The 22,563-nt window shown below is 40.0% G+C and overlaps 1 protein-coding gene across 2 annotated transcripts; it reads left to right on the forward strand.

Annotated features, from left to right (window-relative positions):
- Positions 1-811: 811 nt before the first annotated feature.
- On the forward strand, positions 812-21,997 carry LOC124855591 (adhesion G protein-coupled receptor G3-like). 2 transcript variants are annotated; one of them, XM_047345562.1, is made up of 17 exons: positions 812-1,186; positions 15,852-15,917; positions 16,021-16,089; positions 16,175-16,378; positions 16,453-16,488; positions 16,563-16,637; positions 16,727-16,871; positions 16,982-17,138; positions 18,523-18,651; positions 18,730-18,840; positions 18,919-18,964; positions 19,328-19,428; positions 19,512-19,675; positions 19,759-20,024; positions 20,110-20,200; positions 20,283-20,566; positions 20,654-21,997. In XM_047345562.1, exons 2-17 carry the CDS (start codon positions 15,872-15,874, stop codon positions 20,755-20,757), a joined length of 2,028 nt encoding a protein of 675 aa, XP_047201518.1. In that variant the 5' UTR covers positions 812-1,186; positions 15,852-15,871; the 3' UTR covers positions 20,758-21,997. The 2 variants fall into 2 exon arrangements, with proteins under 2 accessions (XP_047201518.1, XP_047201517.1); XM_047345561.1 differs by lacking the exon at positions 812-1,186 and adding an exon at positions 15,379-15,761.
- Positions 21,998-22,563: the final 566 nt, after the last annotated feature.

Raw genomic sequence — 22,563 nt, forward strand, 5'->3', positions numbered from 1 at the left:
GTAAAGGTTGCTGACCCCTTATCCAGATTGGATAAGAAGTTCCAGAGTGTAATGGTTTGACAATGCCACAGTTTTTGTTGTCATTTAGATTGAAAAAAATTTAATCTCTCTTATGGGGAAATCTTGGCTCATGCGCAGTATAATCGAAATCTATAGAAATGGATGTGCACCCGCACAACATAATGGCTGCTGACCAGTTTAAAACCCACAGAAGATAAAGATAACAATAACAATGGCGGATTGCGGAGTACTTATGCTGCTGACTCTTTTGAATCTAACAACTGTTTTCCAACAAAGTGCTCTATTTCTGCCCGTTTTGTAAGCAGGAAGTGTCTGCTCATGTTATTGAGTTTCAAAGAACATAGCGCCAACTAGTGGCAATATGTCATACCATTTTCTCATCTCTTCTATTGCAGCGTGAATGCTGTTTGTAAATAAAATGTTGTTATGTAAATGTGTAAACAGAAATGGAAAAAAATAATTCAGTTTTCAATGGATCATTGTTGTATAAACAGGGCCTCAGATTTGATTTGAAAGGAAACCAGACTGCAGCTGCAGCTGTTGCACATGTTTAACTGTGAAAAGATGCACAGATTATTAGCCGGTGATATTGGTGGATTAAAGGCTGTTAATGGCTCATAACGATCTGCTCATGTTAGCTGTAGCTACTGTTGGGACCACAACCATGGTTACAACGTGAAAGGCCAGAACAGACTTTTCTGGAACTTTCAAAATAAATTGCATTAACCTACTTCCGGCACAGCCAGGAAACGGGGTAAATGAGAACTTCCTGTGACGTCACTGTCCAACTAAAAGCACCGCTCTTGCTACACCCTGTCTCTTCCATCCGGACCCCGCTTTACTGGCAAACAGACATAACTCTTCAACTGGATTCAAGGGTGTCATACGATCATCGATCATATGCACAAAGTTAAGTATAAATGAATTGCTGTCTGTGTATCCGGTATTCATTCAAGAACGGGAATAATTAAGGTACAAGCGTTGCTTGACTTTTCTCTCTACTAAAAGCAAACTGTTTGCTGAGAATTCCCTGCAGAGACGCTGTCTCTACGTTGCCAAGTGGAGCGGTTTCCCAGTCTCAAGGAGGACAACAGAGACCGCATCACCGTGGTAACGTGGAGTTTGGTCGGCCCGACAGAACGAGCCACCAGCCACAGCTCCGGAGGTTAGCTATAGCTAACCTTTTGTTCACAGAGTTTCTTCAAACTTTGTCGCCCCGGACAACGTTTCCTCAGCACGGTTCATGAGGTTAGGTTTGGGCAGAGAAAAGTGATTTAGGATGAAATGATCTAAACGATTTTCATTTTATGAAGTTTGGTTTTGTTTGTGAAACTCTGCTATCTTAGTGCTAGCAGGCTATCTGTGGCACACATGCTCCGTTGTGTTCTGTGTTTGTGTGTTTTTTAAAGTTAAGACAAACTTTATTTAAAGGGTGACTTTAAACACAGAAGATTGATCATAACACGTCATCCGCGCTTATGCATTTAACCCTTTTATTAACGGTATTTTAAATGTGTGTGTTTGATTGTGGTACTAAGCTATCAGCTTCTTTTGTTAGCTTTAACTGCTAACAGCTAAGAACACATGCTTGCCTGCCAAATAATATTTACCAAGAAAGGTTTAGTTTTCAGTCCAGTAAATAATAATTCCCTAAGAACATTATTTTACTAAACTTGATAACTAAGTAATCACCATTAAGCCCCATTTCTCCAGAAAGATTTGGCTCTTTTCCAAAATATTTCCTTAAATATTTTAGTATTTTCTTAATAATATTACTTTAAATATTATTTTAATAAAGGCAGTTAATGAGACACCATTTATAATTAGTCATCCAGAAGGTTGGTTTTATTCAGCAGATCATTCTTTAAAACATTACTTTAATAAAATAATATTTTATCTGATCTTGCATTGTGAAGAGTTGTCTAAACGTTTGCTGATTATTGCCCAAGTTGGTTCCAAGACTAACTTAACTTCACTTCCAGAGTCTTCAAGATAATCCTTGGTTCTCAAACATAAACATTGCATGGTAATGTTGCATCACTCTTTTAGTCATGGTTTCAACCATCTTTAATCAACTTGTTTATATTGTACATAGCCCATTAGTCTACCCTATTCTTTAATTCTGCTTGGTTGTTTAGTTGGATTGTTTTAGCATAGTGAAGAGTTTGTTGATATATGTTTGATTTTGAGTTGACTTATTTTTGTTAATAAATTCTTGTATTTTAAGAAAATGTGTGAATTCATTCCATGTGTGTGCAGAGTTTTGCTGTTCAAGAATGTCAGAGCTTGGCTCACCCTTTTCGATTTTTGTCCTAATACCACTGCCTTACTGGGCTGGTATTCACAGGACAACCCTTAACAGACCAAAATATTATTTGATAAAATATTAAGGTGTTAATATTAAATATTAAATAATATATTCAGATTCATAGTCACAATACTACACAACAATGACCACATAAATGTCTCTCCAAATGAAACCTGTATTACTTTGGATTAATGACAAATGACAAAATAAACTTAAACCTACCTCTGACATTTTCTCGCTGCTAAACAATCTGCAAGAGTTTAAAATATCCAGCTGAAATATATCAATATAAAAGCACTTCCTGCCATGTCATGGACTTTATGAGAAAATTTGTGTTTTAGCCATTAGAGACTTGATACTTGACTTGGACTTGGAAAAAATGAGTTGTGAGCATCTTTGATACGTAGTACCTTGGTTCAAATACTGAAATACCCTAGTTTCCTTATTAAGTATAGTCAGCTATGGATCTTCCTGTATGCAGCCTCACGGTTCTGTCTTCATTCCAGTATGTTGTCTAAGCGAACCCCAAGGTATTTATATACTCCTCCATCACATTCTCTTCTTTTTTTATGATGGAAATTGTGTTTTACATATTACTGTTTCTCTTGAAATCTATAATAAGCTCCTTTGTTTTGTCCAAATTCTAGATTGGACAATTGTTATGACACCATGCCACAAAGCAGTCCACCAGTTCTCTACTCAGTCTATTGTTCATCCCTGATACACCCGACAACTGCAGAGTCATCTGTGTATTTCTGCAGATGAAAAAACTAACTCGTACTAGAAGGGTGAGGCAAACAAAGTAAAAAAGAATGGAGTACAGTCCCCTCTTGTGCTCATGTGCACAACCTTTAACCATCACAAACTGTGCATATACTGGTCCTTCTCAAAATATTAGCATATTGCGATAAAGTTCATTATTTTCCATAATGTCATGATGAAAATTTAACATTCATATATTTTAGATTCATTGCACACTAACTGAAATATTTCAGTTCTTTTATTGTCTTAATACGGATGATTTTGGCATACAGCTCATGAAAACCCAAAATTCCTATCTCACAAAATTAGCATATCATTAAAAGGGTCTCTAAACGAGCTATGAACCTAATCATCTGAATCAACGAGTTAACTCTAAACACCTGCAAAAGATTCCTGAGGCCTTTAAAACTCCCAGCCTGGTTCATCACTCAAAACCCCAATCATGGGTAAGACTGCCGACCTGACTGCTGTCCAGAAGGCCACTATTGACACCCTCAAGCAAGAGGGTAAGACACAGAAAGAAATTTCTGAACGAATAGGCTGTTCCCAGAGTGCTGTATCAAGGCACCTCAGTGTCTGTGGGAAGGAGAAAGTGTGGCAGAAAACGCTGCTCAACGAGAAGAGGTGACCGGACCCTGAGGAAGATTGTGGAGAAGGGCCGATTCCAGACATTGGGGGACTTGCGGAAGCAGTGGACTGAGTCTGGAGTAGAAACATCCAGAGCCACCGTGCACAGGCGTGTGCAGGAAATGGGCTACAGGTGCCGCATTCCCCAGGTCAAGCCACTTTTGAACCAGAAACAGCGGCAGAAGCGCCTGACCTGGGCTACAGAGAAGCAGCACTGGACTGTTGCTCAGTGGTCCAAAGTACTTTTTTCGGATGAAAGCAAATTCTGCATGTCATTCGGAAATCAAGGTGCCAGAGTCTGGAGGAAGACTGGGGAGAAGGAAATGCCAAAATGCCAGAAGTCCAGTGTCAAGCACCCACAGTCAGTGATGGTCTGGGGTGCCGTGTCAGCTGCTGGTGTTGGTCCACTGTGTTTTATCAAGGGCAGGGTCAATGCAGCTAGCTATCAGGAGATTTTGGAGCACTTCATGCTTCCATCTGCTGAAAAGCTTTATGGAGATGAAGATTTCATTTTTCAGCACGACCTGGCACCTGTTCACAGTGCCAAAACCACTGGTAAATGGCTTACTGACCATGGTATCACTGTGCTCAATTGGCTTGCCAACTCACCCGACCTGAACCCCATAGAGAATCTGTGGGATATTGTGAAGAGAACGTTGATAGACTCAAGACCCAACACTCTGGATGAGCTAAAGGCCGCTATCGAAGCATCCTGGGCCTCCATAAGACCTCAGCAGTGCCACAGGCTGATTGCCTCCATGCCACGCCGCACTGAAGCAGTCATTTCTGCAAAAGGATTCCCGGCCAAGTATTGAGTGCATAACTACATGATTATTTGAAGGTTGACGTTTTTTGTATTAAAAAAACTTTTCTTTTATTGGTCGGATGAAATATACTAATTTTGTGAGATAGGAATTTTGGGTTTTCATGAGCTGTATGCCAAAATCATCCGTATTAAGACAATAAAAGACCTGAAATATTTCAGTTAGTGTGCAATGAATCTAAAATATATGAATGTTAAATTTTCATCATTACATTATGGAAAATAATGAACTTCATCACAATATGCTAATATTTTGAGAAGGACCTGTACAGGGGTTGGACAATGAAACTGAAACACCTGTCATTTTAGTGTGTTAGGTTTCATGGTTAAATTGGACCAGCCTGGTAGCCACTCTTCATTGATTGCACATTGCACCAGTAAGAGCAGAGTGTGAAGATTCAATTAGCAGGGTAAGAGCACAGTTTTGCCCAAAATATTGAAATGCACACAACATTATGGGTGACATACCAGAGTTCAAAAGAGGACAAATTGTTGGTGCACGTCTTGCTGGCGCATCTGTGACCAAGACAGCAAGTCTTTGTGATGTATCAAGAGCCACGGTATCCAGGGTAATGTCAGCATACCACCAAGAAGGACGAACCACAAGAGGAAGCTGTCTGAAAGGGATGTTGTGTTAACCCGTATTGTATCCAAAAAACATAAAACCACGGCTGCCCAAATCATGACTTAATTAAATGTGCACCTCAACTCTCCTGTTTCCACCAGAACTGTCCGTCGGGAGCTCCACAGGGTCAATATACACGGCCGGGCTGCTATAGCCAAACCTTTGGTCACTCATGCCAATGCCAAACGTCAGTTTCAATGGTGCAAGGAGCGCAAATCTTGGGCTGTGGACAATGTGAAACATGTATTGTTCTCTGATGAGTCCACCTTTACTGTTTTCCCCACATCCGGGAGAGTTACGGTGTGGAGAAGTCCCAAAGAAGCGTACCACCCTGACTGTTGCATGCCCAGAGTGAAGCATGGGGGTGGATCAGTGATGGTTTGGGCTGCCATATCATGGCATTCTCCTGGCCAAATACTTGTGCTAGATGGGCACGTCACTGCCAAGGACTACCGAACCATTCTTGAGGATCATGTGCATCCAATGGTTCAAACATTGTATCCTGAAGGCGGTGCCGTGTATCAGGATGACAATGCACCAATACACACAGCAAGACTGGTGAAAGATTGGTTTGAAGAACATGAAAGTGAAGTTGAACATCTCCCATGGCCTGCACAGTCACCAGATCTAAATATTATTGAGCCACTTTGGGGTGTTTTGGAGGAGCGAGTCAGGAAACGTTTTCCACCACCAGTATCACATAGTGACCTGGCCACTATCCTGCAAGAAGAATGGCTTAAAATCCCTCTGACCAATGTGCAGGACTTGTATATGTCATTCCCAAGATGAATTGACACTGTATTGGCCCCAAAAGGAGGCCCTACACCATACTAATAAATTATTGTGGTCTAAAACCAGGTGTTTCAGTTTCATTGTCCAACCCTTGTATTTTGTGTTTGCGTTTGCTGTAGTGCACCATGAAAACATAGCATGTAACTTGAGTGCACTTTAGGGAGGGTAAGTGTGTAGGTGGGGCTGATGAAGAGGAAATGTTGTGAAGGTTAACCAATCAAATGTTAGGGTGTATATGACAAGCACGTGGCCCACTGAAAAACAACTATTAAATCCTTAAATAAACATTGCAATAAGCATAATTTTTACATTTAATTGAATCACTTAAGAGATTTTCAAATAAATATAGATTATATATATCATAAGGTGACATTTAAAATTCTTTCTTGATTTTTCAAGGTGCAACTCCTCTGGAGGGGTTGTGTCCTCTTTTTAGATGTGTGGTCACTGGCATTTGGATTGGCTAAGTGGCGGCGGCAGAGCTAAGCTGGTTGGCGTTTGTTCCTGGTCGTTGCAGTGGCAGCAATGTGGTGTGTTTGCTTGGATGCGGGGGCATGGTGGGGGCCGCCGGCTGGGGATCTCTTGTCGGGTGAGTTTGTCCCATCTTGGTGCAAGGCAAGGTCAGGGGGTCTGTTGTGAGTACGGTGCTCGGTGGTGTCTGCTCTGTTGTGCTTGTGGGCTGGGGCTGGGATGGTGTTGCGAGGGGCCTTTCCTTGCCGTCGTGGCACGCTGTGTGTTGGGATGGCAGGATGTGGCAGAGGGGCTTGGAGCGGGGCTGTTTGTGGAGCTGATGCTGTGTGGATGTGTCTTCATCGGCTTTTCGAGGGTAGTACTCCTCTGTGTGGGTGTGCCCCTGTAGGGAGAGGATCCATGGCATTTGGGTTCAAGGGCATGTGTTTGATATCTGTGTCCTGGTTGGGAGTGGCCCTGTGGGGGAATTCATGTTGGGGTTCATGGGGAGTTCATGGGGTTTCGATTGGAATTCATTGGGGGTTGGGACTGTTTTCGTCCTGGGATGGCTCTGGTTGGCGGCCTTGTTTGGGCCAGGTAGACCCCTCTTTTGTCCATGGCCCCCTCTCTGGATGGGGATGGGGTCGTTGGGGGCTGGGATGGGAGCGGGGGTTGGTGTCTGGGCCAGGGTTGTTCAGGTTTGGGCGATGCCAGCACTAGTGTGGGCTGGTGCAGTCTGCCTGTCTCCACCCCAGAAGGAAAGGTACCGCCTCCTGGATCCGGGGACCAGTTGCCCCTCTGTGGTGTCGGCACCTGGACCTGGGAGTATAGAGTATGTATCGGGAGTGTTGTGCGTCTTTACATTAGGTGTGTGGGTGTGAGTGTTTTTATGAAAAACAGGGGTGGGAATGTGTGATTGTGACTGTGTGCACCTGTTTTTATGTCAGGTTGGATCTTGGGCAGCTACGCCTCGTGGCTCAGCCTATTTCCTTCCCGCCACACTCCCTGCCGGTGGCTGGTGTCTCTGCCTGCTGGTGTATTGGTGGTTCTCAGTGTCTGCAGCTGGGTGGTTTGTTGCGTGTCGGCTCACTCCTGGTGGTTGCTTGCAGGAGCCTGGGCCTCCTGGCTCTGTCAGGCCTCTGCTTTGGAGGGTGATGTGCCTCAGGATCTCTGGGTCCACGGCTTGATCTACTCCGGCGTAGACTGTTGCCAGCGGGGCCTGTGGGTTCCTTGCTGCAGCTCCCTCGGGCTTCTGCACTGTGGCTGCTGGGTCATTCGCCTAGGGCTCTCCTAGGTGACAGTTACCACCAAATACATCTTACATTCATTAGTACTGTGCACTTTTTGGTAACATTGCTGTTGTTATTTATGTTTCTGCAGGTCTAGAAGCAATGTTCTAGTATCTTGTATTCTCTTTATCTTTCTTTCTCTCCTCTATTCTCCCCCTTTTCCCTTTTTGACCGACCTCTCACTTTCTCCGCTTCTCCTTTTCGATATATATATATATATATATATATATATATATATATATATATATATATATACAACAGACCAAAAGTTTGGACACACCTTCTTATTCAAAGAGTTTTCTTTATTTTCATGACTATGAATATTGTAGCTTCACACTGAAGGCATCAAAACTATGAATTAACACATGTGGAATTATATACTGAACAAAAAAATGTGAAACAACTGAAAATATGTCTTTGATTCTAGGTTCTTCAAAGTAGCCACCTTTTGCTTTGATTACTGCTCCGCACACTCTTGGCATTCTGTTGATGAGCTTCAAGAGGTAGTCACCTGAAATGGTTTTCACTTCACAGGTGTGCCCTGTCAGGTTTAATAAGTGGGATTTCAAGCCTTATAAATGGGGTTGGGACCATCAGTTGTGTTGTGCAGGAGGTGGATACAGTACACAGCTGATAGTCCTACTGAATAGACTGTTAGAATTTGTATTATGGCAAGAAAAAAGCAGCTAAGTAAAGAAAATCGAGTGGCCATCATTACTTTAAGAAATGAAAGTCAGTGAGTCCGAACAATTGGGAAAACTTTGAAAATGTCCCCAAGTGCAGTCGCAAAAACCATCAAGCGCTACAAAGAAACTGGCTCACATGAGGACCGCCCCAGGAAAGGAAGACCAAGAGTCACCTCTGCTGCGGACGATAAGTTCATCTGAGCCTCAGAAATCGCAGCTTAACAGCAGCTCAGATTAAAGAACAGGTCAATGCCACACAGAGTTCTAGCAGCAGACACATCTCTAGAACAACTGTTAAGAGGACACTGTGTGAATCAGGCCTTCATGGTAAAATAGCTGCTAGGAAACCACTGCTGAGGACAGGCAACGAGCAGAAGAGACTTGTTTGGGTTAAAGAACACAAGGAATGTACATTAGACCAGTGGAAATCTGTGCTTTGGTCTGATGAGTCCAAGTTTGAGATCTTTGGTTCCAACCACCGTGTCTTTGTGCACCGCAGAAGAGGTGAACAGATGGACTCTACATGCTTGGTTCCCACCGTGAAGCATGGAGGAGGAGGTTTGATGGTGTGGGGGTGCTTTGCTGATGACACTGTTGGGGATTTATTCAAAATTGAAGGCATACTGAACCAGCGTGGCTACCACAGCATCTTGCAGCGGCATGCTATTCCATCCGGTTTGCGTTTAGTTGGACCATCATTTATTTTTCAACAGGACAATGACCCCAAACACACCTCCAGGCTGTGTAAGGGCTATTTGACCAAGAAGGAGAGTGATGGGTTGCTATGCCAGATGACCTGGCCTCCACAGTCAACGGACCTGAACCCAATCGAGATGGTTTGGGGTGAGCTGGACCACAGAGTGAAGGCAAAAGGGCCAACAAGTGCTAAGCATCTCTGGGAACTCCTTCAAGACTGTTGGAAAACCATTTCAGGTGACTACTTCTTGAAGCTCATCAACAGAATGCCAAGAGCACAGGAGCAGTAATCAAAGCAAAAGGTGGCTACTTTGGAGAACCTAGAATATAAGACATATTTTCAGTTGTTTCACACTTTTTTGTTCAGTATATAATTCCACATGTGTTAATTCATAGTTTTGATGCCTTCAGTGTGAAGCTACAATATTCATAGTCATGAAAATAAAGAAAACTCTTTGAATGAGAAGGTGTGTCTAAACTATTGGTCTGTACTGTTATACATTAAGCGGAACATTATAGCATAAGCCGTAATGCTCCACCTGTGGAAGTAAATCTGTTGGGCTTCTTCTTGGCACTCAGACAACAATTCTGAGTGCTACTCTGCCGGACAGGACACGTAAAGAGAAAAAAAAAGGTGCAACACTTGAGTGATAATGTTAGAAAATTAAAGATAAAAAAAAACAACCAAGTAGGCCACGAGGACTCCATAAATGACATTTTTTTTAAAAACTATTTCAGAATAAAAGCATGCTGCAATGTGTGCTGTCTGAACTAATACAGAAAAAGAACACATACATTATAAATGGTAAATATTGATTGATGTTAATGAAATAAACATTTTTGCAAGCAGTTCTGTTCTCTTTGTAAATTTCACTGATGTTGGGAGTCTATTAAATGCCTGAAGACTTTATTAAAACTCAAAATCACTGTCAACAGTGTGCTAATTTTTGATTCATACTTATTCAGACCATAGAATAACCCTAATCCAGCTTAAAACATTTGTGATTGGTTGTCTCTCAAATTAAGTTGTTTAAAAAATCAAAATGCAACAGAAATTGTCTGGGTAATTCCAATAAGACAATCTTGAAACAAATGGATTGAAGCAGATTTTATTCTGACCAAAATGTAAATGAGGTTTAGAAAAATGCTACAACAAAAAAGTTAGATATATAAAGAAGTAAAAATTGGGATGAGTTGATTAAAATAGTAAGTAAGAAAACCCCATAGGTTGGTGAGCATCAACAATCAAAACAATTTTAGAGCCAATGTATCCCAGTTTTAAGAAAATGTGTTCTGTAGATAGTATTATTAAAATTACTCACTACGTTTCAGTAATTTAAATGCTTTAGTAGCTATCCAAGGACATATTTATTATTATTATTATTATTAGTAGTAGTTGTTGTAGTAGTAGTAGTATTTCAACCTGGAAAGACTCACAAAGAGAAGACAGGGATGCAATTAGAAAAGTTGATTAGTGAATGTTTATTTCTTTGGTGCTCAGACCCTGGTGGAAGACGTGAATGCTCAGAATGACGTGCGCTTGAATGAACATCTTAGGGTTAGATTTAGAGATGTCTTCCCCCTGGGATCTGATCCTGGTGGTGGAGTGGAGGCCTGAGGAGATTTGGAAGGAGTTTGGAAACCAAATGGTGGAGATGGGGTGGAGGAGGGTCAAAGTTCAGCTGCAGAACGGAGGGTTCCATGGATGAAGATCTTTTGAAGCGGAGCCTTGAAGGATGATTGGCCGGGGAGAAATGCAGACTTGATGCTGATTGGTGGAGCAGAGCCGCATGGAGGAGTAATTAGACGAAGCTGGAGGTGATGGTGAGTTTTCCATGTTGAATTTTTGTTTAAACTCCATTAGTAGTAGTAGTTTATAAAATTGGACTATTGCATGAGAATATCACATGACTTCATTAATTACGCAGCACATTGTACAAATTAAAACCATGTAGAGCTATTAGGTGTTTTATGGTGGTGAAACTCTTGTAGTCTAAATCTTTAGGGTCTATGTGCTGACGCTGACATTGTAGATTCACAGATATCATCCCTCCACATATAATTTTTCTCTTCCAAAGAATGCTTGGGGTTGGGTCATCACAAAGTTGTAAGCCTGAGTGTGTCTCTCTCCTCCAAGGCGCTCCTGCATTGCCTTCGTCTGCACTGCTCTGGCTTTCAGACTGCAGACTGGGCACCCTTACCGATTCTTGGCCCCACTTCCCATCCTCAATCCTGGTCCCTCCCCCCCTACCCTGGGCACAGGACAACAGACCTCTTTTGCCCCTTTTCCACTGGCTCTTTTTGAGCTGTGCGGCTCCGCTCCACTTGGTCTTTCTCTAGTCTGTACAGTACCTGTTGTGTTTCCACTGACCCACTGACGGCTGGAGCTATACCAGCTGAGGCTCCGCCTCCAGCCGTCAGTGTAGTGCGCTGTTCCGCTATTAATGTTACTGTGAGACATTGCCACATTAATCTGAGGGAAATGATAAAGAAGAAATACATAAATAGAAAATAAAAACATAAATAAACAAAAAACAAATAATCTTTGTATTATGGTATGTGCAGGAATGTCTTCTATATGTTTATTTCATATATAAAATGATCCACTGGGATAATTACCTGGAACACAGCCCAGCCAGAACTTATAAATTAGGGCTCAGGGGGTTTTAAAAAGTGTGTTGTGTGTGGAGTATGTATCGGGAGTGTATCGGGAGTGTAGCAGGAGAAGTGGGTCTGGATTTGTAATGCTCCAAAGTTTGCCTGAAGAAGTTAAAATTTTGGGCTTTTTGAGGAAGTTTGTGTCTCGGCCATGGCAAAAAAACAAAGACAAGGACTTTAAAGTGCAAAACCTCTGACTTTTGACCGCATTGAAGTTAGTTTTAGGTTGAATATTGGATATTCATGCTGTGCGGATTCAGCGGTGTCTTCCTCCCGTCTGATCCGATGTAGAGAGTGCCACACATGCGTGCAATTCAGAAACCTGATGTGGGTTTTTCTTTTCTTTCAGCCTTCAGGCATGGTTTATGATGAATATTGTAGTCGCTCTTGAGCTTTATTAACTTTCCCTGCACTACCTTGGCAAAAACCTTCTTATTTCCTCGTTTCCTTATTTCCTGGTCCCATGGCCAATCAGTGACCAGCAGTCTGTTCACGTCGCATGTACCTGCTCAGGAGCAGGGACCAAAAAAGTAGGTACCGGTACAGAAAACCAGTAATGGAAACGCTCGCAAAGGGGGCTGAGTGGGGCCAAATTAAGCCAGTAGAAAAGGGGCATTTGTCCCCTCACTGCTGACGGGGCTGATAAGAGGCAAAAGTGTTTTCACACTTACAATTCAATAAAAATGCATTAACAAAACAACAATTTAAATGTCCTCAACCTTGTCCAAACAGACAAAAATTTAAGATGTATAATAAATTGACCTACTTTTATATATTCAATAAAAACTATATGGGACAACGTCTTTGGTCTCTGCAATGCTTTTATATTGCCTGCAAAAAGGTTTTAGCCAGTTTTGAAGTGTGCTGCAAAAGTGAAAGAGGTGGAGAACTGTGACGTAGATGTGGCTGAAATTGTCAAACCACAAATTACCTAGGTAAAGTAAACATAACTCCACATTCTTATCACAGTCATCCGCTACCAAGCAGTACATTTAATCTAGGGCAACAGCTATACATTATAATATAGATGACATGCATTGCAGGAGTGGCAATTTTTTGTAAATGTTTTGACTTTCAGAATTTAAAAGCAATTTATTAATCATGTTGACCCAAAATTGTTTAAAGTAACTTTTACTGAATTGGACTTCCAATAAACTATTTTGAAGTGGTCTTCAAATAAATTTACTCTCTAAACAGATTTTATAAATATAATACTTGACCAAGTAGCTTTATTTAGAAATGCAGGGTTTTTTTTATGTTAATGTTTTTATAATTAATTCCAATGTATTCCCCATTTAGTTAAGGGCACAAAGGGACAACTGTCTCCATGTTCAGTTATAAATTAAGTCTTTCATTTTAAAATGCAAACAGGTACTGCTGGCAGCTATTTGTTTACTTCATTTGCGTCACATCACTTTTAGGAAGACATGACATGTTTGATCATGCAAATTTTAGCTGGACGTACTTCTTAGATTTCTGTTTTAAATGCAATATCGTACATATAGACAGAAAGCAGAAAGAAGGGTAATATTTGTTAATGGAAAAACTACTTTCAGTATAAACTTGTAAAGTACAGTGCAGTCAAACAGCATTCTCACTTACAGATTCTGGATTTTTTTTTTTCTTTCTTTTTGTCACACAAATGTTTCAGATCATTGAAAAAATGTTGAAATCAGACAAAGGCAACATGTGTAAATACAAAAAGCTGTTCTGAATTAAAAATATATTCATTAGGGTAGAAAAGTTAAACCATGTGAAAAGGGATAGTTTATTTGACTCTGGAATAATTTTGTCCCGCTTTTTTTGCAGAATTGTTTAATTTCAGCCCCGTTGGAGGGTTATCGAGCATAAACGGTCTGTTTAAGGTGGTTCCTTTAATTGCTCTAAGTTATCCAGGTCCCCATACTTGACTATCGCTGTGATCTTTCTTTTTATTTTTTCTTAAATGCTTGTTTTACACAAAATGTTCACCTTTTGTTCTGTCAGTCTACAGTCTATTTTCCCAGAAGTCTTGTGGATCTTTAAGATGTTTTATGACAGATGTCAGTCATGTCTTTGTGTTCTTTGGTCAGTGTTGGTTTTCACAGTGGATCTCTCTCTTCGGTACAATTTTTGCCCAGTCTCTTTCTTATGTTAAATTATAAACAATGCCTTAAGGTAGGCAAGTGAGGTCTGCAGAGCTTCAGATGTCGCTCTGGATACTTTTGTGACCTCCTTGATGAGTTTCGATCCCCCATTGAGCAAATTTGGTAGTTTCTGCACTCCTGGTAATGTTTACTGCTGTTGCATGTTTTCTCTATTTCTGAATAATGGTTCTCGCTGTGTTTTGCTGGAGTCCAAAATCCTTAACAATGTTCAGACTGATATGTGTAAATGACTTTGTTTCTTTTCTTGAATTTCTTAAGATTGAGGAATGATGTGTTGCTTTTTGAACGTGGCTACCAAAATTTCACAGATCTTTGAAACAAAATTTGGTTAATCAGAGTTAATTACTAATTTAAAAAGGGAGGCAGTTATATTTCACATAGGGTGTATATTGGGTGGTGTTTTTACCCAAATACATGCCTCATTTGTTTTATTATAAATACCTAATTTTAAAAAACTGCTTTATATATAAATAAGATTTATTTTTGTGAAACAGAGCTTTGAACCTTTGGGGGGAAAAATTCTAAGAGTAGGAAAGACTTGAAAATATATTAAAAAAAACTTTTTTTTCTATAGGGATCTTTAATCAATAAAATAAATAGCGAAAGGGTTCAGGAATGGGAATAAAAGAATGGGCTGTCCCCAAAATATGTACCAGTTTCCTTTAGAAGAATATTATTCAGCTTTTGAAATCTGAGATTGGAAAGCAAATTTCAAGGAGCATACCAATCATGCCAGTGTGATCAGTCTAGTCACATTCAGCTCCTCAGGTGGTTGCTAGGATGCTCACAAGCCCCCAGCTGAATGCCTTGGTGATGGAGGTTTCCTCAGTAGCTGAGACAGAACCTCTTTGTAGGTTTAAGATGGCTGATGTTATTTTGCACGTACACCAATTAGGAATGTCTTCTTAGCGTGTCTTGATGCTGTCCAGGAAAGAGTACCACTTAGGGATTATTCAGTCCCTGGTTAACTTAAATGCCCATGATGGAGTTATCTGGAGGGGCGTAGTAGGGAGGAATGAGCCCCATCAATCTGAACCCAAGTGTTGTTTTGTTGTTGGACTTGTGTGCCATACATACCATGTCCACAACAAACACCTTGATCCAGTAAGAGGTGGTTAAGGTTATTTATGAGTGTCATTGGCAAAAGGCTGCCTTGGGCTAAAAGATCAATGATTGATTATCTAATTGTACCATCATGTTCAGGGCCTCCACTGCAGATGTGGTTTCCAGAAGCTGGGGCTTTGAGGTCATTTGTAATGGTTGGGATGGAACCCAAAGGACCGATGGAAGCAGTCAAGCTTAACAAAGACCTTAGAACTTGGTTGACTCTGGGGACTCCTGAAACAGCAGACTGGTACTTGGTTGCCAGAAGGACTGTGAACTCTGTGGTTGCAGAAGCAAAAACTCAGGCACGGAGGGGGATTAGGAGAAGCTAAGAAGACGGACTTTCAGTTGGCCTCAAGAAAGTTCTGGCAGAATTAACAAATTGGTGACTACAAAAATTCATTAAAGAGAAAAACTGGTACATCATAACATAAGCAGGCCCTCTATCAGTCGCAATACAGGGAAATTGCTAAACTGTGTGGGATAGTGATGTTATATTTGCAAGTGAAATAGGGTGAATATGATACCACGTAGGGATATATGCTTGGTAACAGAAGGCAATGCAGAATTCATCTGAATCATGTAAAAGAAGCAGCTGTTCATCAAAGCAGGACTTAAAGGCGCACGTAACCTCCCGTTTTGATCAAGTTAATTGTTCTTGTATTCTCCGAAAATGTCACTGTCAGTTGTAACTCATCACTGGATGTTAGCTTTAAAGATATTTATTCTCTTTTTGGGATTTTTGCTCCAGTACCACATTTGCGAAGCATCAAGTAAGTAACAAAAGTGCTATGGTGATGGATATGTATTTGTTTTACTTTTAACATTTATTCATTCATTGATTTATTTGGTGTTTATTACAGACTCGGAGAAAATCAGAAACATGCTGTTTATCAGTGCTACCTATACTAATGCAAGTTTTCCATCAAGTAAGCTTGGGTTTACTTTGTGAAAAGCTGTTCTTAAAGTGGATATAATTAAAGCAACAACAAACAAAAAAAACTAAATATATTGTGGTTTTGTGTTTTCAAGTTGCCATCTTTAAAAACGAGAGTGAAACTCAGCTTTGTTTTAACATTCAGCCAAAAGAAAACAACAGCGGTAAGGTTTTCTTGGTCTGCTATAGATACAACCATGAAACGTTCCATCTTGGTAACTAAATACTTGTGACTTACTGTATTTTCAGGCTGTTGCAACAATTTTATTTGCCCAATACGTCAGGACAGCAGCTTCAATAGCACCCTGACTCTGAATAATATGTCTCTCGAGAACCAAGACATCGTAGTGTTGCTGAACACTTTTAATTCCTCATGTATGCCCTCAATTCTCTATAGCTCATCAAATAGGCCTCCGGTGATGAACAACAGTGGGGAAAGGTTGCCCCCTAGTGGTAAAAAGGTTACATATTTCTCATTTCTTCAGACGGTTTTCTCTTTTAATAAAGCATGTCATGTTTTCCTACAGGTTTTATCCTAAATCTTCACAGGTGCTTGAGACCAGGTAAGCTTGCCCATTAGCACTGAGTTTGTAAATAAAAACATTGCTCCCAACCAGGTCTGATGTTTTGTTTTAAGGTGGCAAGAATATCAGGCTGAGTAAGGAGGGCCTGTGTGGAAAAACTTTCAACCTTGAAGAAGAAAAATGTCACGGTATTGTTTTCTTTATTAGTGCATTTTAAGCAAATTTCAGGAAGCATATGATTAACAACATGTGTATATATATGTGTGTGTGTTTGCAGGTTCAAAAAAGACAAATTATGATATCCAATTAAAACAACCAACATCTTGCAAAAAAACCATATCTTGTATTCTACCAGGGAAAAAGCCAGAGACAATTTTAATTGTTGATGCTTTAAACAGGCCTATAAATGGAGCTGAAGCAGGGTAAATATCTCAGTTATTAATCTTAATAATGTAGGGATGATATAAAATCTATAGGCTTTTTTGTGTCACTACATAAGTCAGCTAAAGCTAAACTGTTATTTGCTTTACAGAGCTATCATGAAAGATCTTGTTTTCAAAGTGAGCCTGATGGGCAATGCAAGCACAGCAGAAATCAAAATGGGCAATGTCACTGGGGTGCTTTCTAAACTGCCAAAACAAAATCAAACAAGCATGAAATTTGGTTTCACATTAAGTGGAAGTGTGAATGTAAGTAGCATTTGTTGACACGAGAAGTTATCTGAGATGTATACATACAGATGTATATATATATATACAGGTCCTTCTCAAAATATTAGCATACTGTGATAAAGTTCATTATTTTCCATAATGTAATGATGAAAATTTAACATTCATATATTTTAGATTCATTGCACACTAACTGAAATATTTCAGGTCTTTTATTGTCTTAATACATATGATTTTGGCATACAGCTCATGAAAACCCAAAATTCCTATCTCACAAAATTAGCATATTTCATCCGACCAATAAAAGAAAAGTGTTTTTAATACAAAAAACATCAACCTTCAAATAATCATGTACAGTTATGCACTCAATACTTGGTCGGGAATCCTTTGGCAGAAATGACTGCTTCAATGCGGCGTGGCATGGAGGCAATCAGCCTGTGGCACTGCTGAGGTCTTATGGAGGCCCAGGATGCTTCGATAGCGGCCTTTAGCTCATCCAGAGTGTTGGGTCTTGAGTCTCTCAACGTTCTCTTCACAATATCCCACTGATTCTCTATGGGGTTCAGGTCAGGAGAGTTGGCAGGCCAATTGAGCACATTGATACCATGGTCAGTAAACCATTTACCAGTGGTTTTGGCACTGTGAGCAGGTGAGCAGGTCGTGCTGAAAAATGAAATCTTCATCTCCATAAAGCTTTTCAGCAGATGGAAGCATGAAGTGCTCCAAAATCTCCTGATAGCTAGCTGCATTGACCCTGCCCTTGATAAAACTCAGTGGACCAACACCAGCAGCTGACACGGCACCCCAGACCATCACTGACTGTGGGTACTTGACACTGGACTTCTGGCATTTTGGCATTTCCTTCTCCCCAGTCTTCCTCCAGACTCTGGCACCTTGATTTCCGAATGACATGCAGAATTTGCTTTCATCCAAAAAAAGTACTTTGGACCACTGAGCAACAGTCCAGTGCTGCTTCTCTGTAGCCCAGGTCAGGCGCTTCTGCCGCTGTTTCTGGTTCAAAAGTGGCTTGACCTGGGGAATGCGGCACCTGTAGCCCATTTCCAGCACACGCCTGTGCACGGTGGCTCTGGATGTTTCTACCCCAGACTCAGTCCACTGCTTCCGCAGGTCCCCCAAGGTCTGGAATTGGCCCTTCTCCACAATCTTCCTCAGGGTCCGGTCACCTCTTCTCGTTGTGCAGTGTTTTCTGCCACACTTTTTCCTTCCCACAGACTTCCCACTGAGGTGCCTTGATACAGCACTCTGGGAACTTTATCACAATATGCTAATATTTTGAGAAGGACCTGTATATATATATATATATATATATATATATATATATATATATATATATATATATATATATATATATTTGAGTTCTTCTAATATTCTCTTCTTGTAATAGATTCTCGAGGAAAACGACATAGTGATGGACTTTGCTCACAGTGTTTACCTGCCTATCGAAGCCACTAAAATGGCAGTTGAAAACAATGGCTCATTTGCTGGAGTTCTGCGTTTTCCAAATATTTCTGAGGTAAAAGCCATCGACAATCTTGTTCTCCTGAAACCCAGACATAGTAATTTAATGATGATTACATTTCACTCTCAACAGATCGACAAAAATCGTTCCCTTCTCAATAATGAAATGCTGGGGATTGAAATGGGAGCAAACATATTTAATCTCTCAAAAACCATCGACCTTCACTTCAGTAATTTGAACATGGTAAAGCGTTGTTAACAAGTTTCATACTAACCTTTAGTTTGACCAACCAAGTGTTCAGTTTTTTTCTTTTTTATCCAGACTGGATTCAATGCCACTTGTGTATCATGGGATGGCAATAATTATGGTAGGTGGGTTCAATTGATGCAAATTTAAAAAGAGTTTTATAACGTTTATAAATGCAGGCTTAGGTATTGCAAGACATCAGTTGATGTGACACACCCTAATTCTAATTTTATTGATTAAAGTGAATAGTATGGTCTGATTTGTCAACAGTTTTTATCATGTAACCATCTGCTGTTTTGAAAAAAACAATCCTACTTTTTTTCTGAATGCAAAGTTTCATAACTTGTTGACATTTACTGGCCACTTGAATGTAAGTGTAATGGCAGAAATAAGATTTGTGTCACAGGGTCAAAGTTTCTCCTTACCTGTCTAAGACCAAAAGTCCAGTCATGTCCATTTGCTTTGTGTTCCCATTGTCCACCAGAGAATAATGTAAACTGGATCACAGATGGCTGTCTAACAAAAAAGGGCAATGACACCATCACATGCCATTGCTCTCATCTCACATTTTTTGCTATTCTCATGGTAAGAGGTTTTTGTGCAATTTTTTGAAGCCACTTTTTACAATTTCTCGTGTTTATTAAAAATGCTTTGCTGTTTGAAACCAGTCACCATTCGCCATTGGTAATACCAATAATAATGGTAACCCTAATAATACCACTGGGAAGATCAGCTCCTCTGACCTGAAAACCCTGACCCAAATCACAAAAGCCGGCTGCGGCATGTCGATGTTCTTCCTGGGTGTGGCTCTCTTCATGCATTTTCTCATAAGGTAAAAATATTAAAAGCTCTGCTTTTGATTTTAATGATGCTTCTCCGCAGCATTTTCCTAACACAAACAAATTTTCCTTACAGGAAAAATAAAGCCAGCCAAGCTGTAAAGATCCTGATGAATCTGTTTATCGCCCTGTTCGTCCTGAACTTTTGCTTCCTGATAAATGAGTCAATTGCTGACCTGAAGGTCATGGCAGCATGTGTGGCGATGGCAGCGGTTCTGCACTATAGCATGCTGGCCACATTCACATGGTTCTTCATGCAGGCTTTGCACCTTTACTTCAATCTGTACAAAATCCCCACAGACATCAAAAATTACATGTTCAAGATTTGCAGTGTTGGATGGGGTAAGATACGTGAGCCTAAAGCATTGATTGGTTTGAGTGTGCATTATAAAACTGAAATAACATGTTTTTTTTTCCATCTGTTCAGTTATTCCATCTGTGGTGGTGGTTGGACTTCTTGCTTCAAACAAATATAACTACATTGAAGTTTCTGATGATAACGGAACCTCAGTAGCTATGTAAGGAAATATTAATTATATTTTGGATTTTAAATTTGATTGTCATGCTCTAAAATAATTGCATTTCTTTCATGACTTTCAGGTGCTGGATCCCTGATCCTATAATCCACACAGGAGTTAACATTGGTTACTATAGCATTGTGTTCATCTTCACTTTAACCATATTCACAGTAACCGCAGTGCAGATCACACACGTTGCTTCCAAACAAACAAAAACCCAGGAAAACAGTTCAACCAAAAAAAGGGTTTTCTCTCTTCTGGGTCTTTTCTGCCTTTTGGGCATCACCTGGGGGTTTGCTTTTTTTAGCCACGGTCCTCTGCTCCTTCCCTCCTACTACATCTTCACCATCCTCAACTCCTTTCAAGGTAAGCATAAAACTTGCAGTTAGAATGTTGGATTTCACAAGAAACAAAAATACAAAATAATCAACCCAATCCATTCTGTATTTGTAGGTTTTTTCCTGTTCGTCTACTACTACTTTTCAAGCAGGATAGCTGTAGAAGACACAAAAAACCCTAAAAGTGGTTCCACAGAAAATGTGCACACCTATGGATAAGTTACTAATTTCCCCATCCTTAGTTTGTCTCACCAATATATATTTGTTGTGTATGGGGATTTGGAGTTATATTGTTAAAAGTTAAAGAGAACTTGTGGAATCAGAGGGTTTTTATTATATCCATAGAAGCAGAACTTCAAAACATTTGCTATTGGACTTTTGGTATGTAGGTAATAGGAGTGGATATGTCGGGTGAGTGTCCCCAAACTGATTGACTTACAGTATCTGCGCCGACTACACTGTAAATTAACATTCATTAAGGGAGTCACATATCGAAGAGAGGAATCGAAAGATATGAAGCAAAACACCCATCAGAACTGAAAAATCAATAACAAAAGACAAGAAAAGAGAAAGAGGAGGACCATGATTTGAACATCATAGATGCCTACAATTAAGTATTTGTGCCATTCAATAAGAGCTAAAAGTCTAGTCAGAAATGAAAAAAGACCTGATTAGTTTCAAATAAGCCTGAAAAAAGTCTTAACATGCTTCTGCGATTACATAAACAGCAAAGTTACTGAAATGAGCCAGGACTTAAAAGACATGGTTCACCAAGTTGATGTGGCAGAACAGAAGATTGCTAAAGATGCTTTCAAGCCAAAGTAATGGACCTTGAATCCTGTTCACAAAACATTTAGGTTCCTTTGGGTATAAAAATCGAACATACCGCTGTTAATAAGGCAGGACTGTGTAGTTGTAGTGTAAAATGTGTTGTAAAGGACTGTTCAAGTCAATTCATACGCAATTCCAAATCTTTTACGGGGTAAAAAAAATATTCTGGTTGCATAAATATGGACACTCTTATATAATTGTAAATGTGGCTAAAACAAAGTGGTGGCAGTATCATGGTTTGGGGCTTTTTCCTTTGTTGGAACTGGGACTTTAGTAAAGGGAGGGAAATATTACCAGTTCCAAATACCAGTCAGCATTGGCAGGGCTTTACTAGAAGGATAAAGAGGCAAAAGCAACAGATGACGTGAAAAAGAGGAATGGAGAAATAACCTAGATCCACATTGCTTCATTAGAGAAGTTGAAGAATATAACAAGAGTGAGAGGGGAAATTTGGGGGTACATAATCTAGGAGTTGCATGTTAAAGTGTGGTTTCTTTTAAAATATTAATTATGTAATATTGTGCTGATTTAGAGATTTAAAAATGTTTTTTTTTTATATATTCCATGATTGTTTAAATTATTAATGTATTAAACTCTGAAATGCATGCTTGTCTTTTATTACTTACAATCAGTGAAAGTGTGAAATCTTTAATGGAAAATTTTTGGAATGAGACGATGATAGTTGTTTGCACTTCTCTCTGAGTTTAAACATTGTGGTAGAAAAGGGTTCGTACAACTGTTCTGTTGACGTGTAGCTCAATGTGGCCACACATTGGTTTGTCTGGTTGGTTGATTGGTATCTCGTGACAACTGCCGGACCTCCTTCAGTATGTGCTGAAAAGATAAAAGCCGTATTACCCTGTCAGATTCTGGCTGGAAGTAAAGCTTTTGAGAGTCGTATGCTTTATCATTTTTGTGTAAAATTCCTGATAAGTTTAATATTTTACTCCATGAGTATCTAAGGGCCATGTAAGCTAGCCGCTAACTCCCTGCCACAAAATGACCCTCTTGTAAGAACATAACTGGTTTCATGATGTCACCTTAGCTAAGCTGAGAAACACAACAGATCAGTTCACAAAGATGTAACCCCTGCCAATGCTAAAAATAAGCATAACTCGAAGTTTGGCTAGCTCTTTCTTTAAACCTTTTGATAAACATTAAATCTTTAATCAGCTCAGAGAAGATCTTAATTGT

Source organism: Girardinichthys multiradiatus, chromosome 19, assembly GCF_021462225.1.
Source record: "Girardinichthys multiradiatus isolate DD_20200921_A chromosome 19, DD_fGirMul_XY1, whole genome shotgun sequence".
In the NCBI taxonomy this organism is placed as follows: domain Eukaryota; kingdom Metazoa; phylum Chordata; class Actinopteri; order Cyprinodontiformes; family Goodeidae; genus Girardinichthys; species Girardinichthys multiradiatus.

Coding starts and splice junctions, on each gene's coding strand:
- LOC124855591 (XM_047345561.1), top strand. CDS start 15,662: ATGTCACTGTCAGTTGTAACTCATCACTGGATGTTAGCTTTAAAGATA. Junction 17,139..18,522: donor CATTAAGTGGAAGTGTGAAT/GTAAGTAGCATT, acceptor TTCTTGTAATAG/ATTCTCGAGGAAAACGACAT. Junction 19,676..19,758: donor TTCATGCATTTTCTCATAAG/GTAAAAATATTA, acceptor TTTTCCTTACAG/GAAAAATAAAGCCAGCCAAG.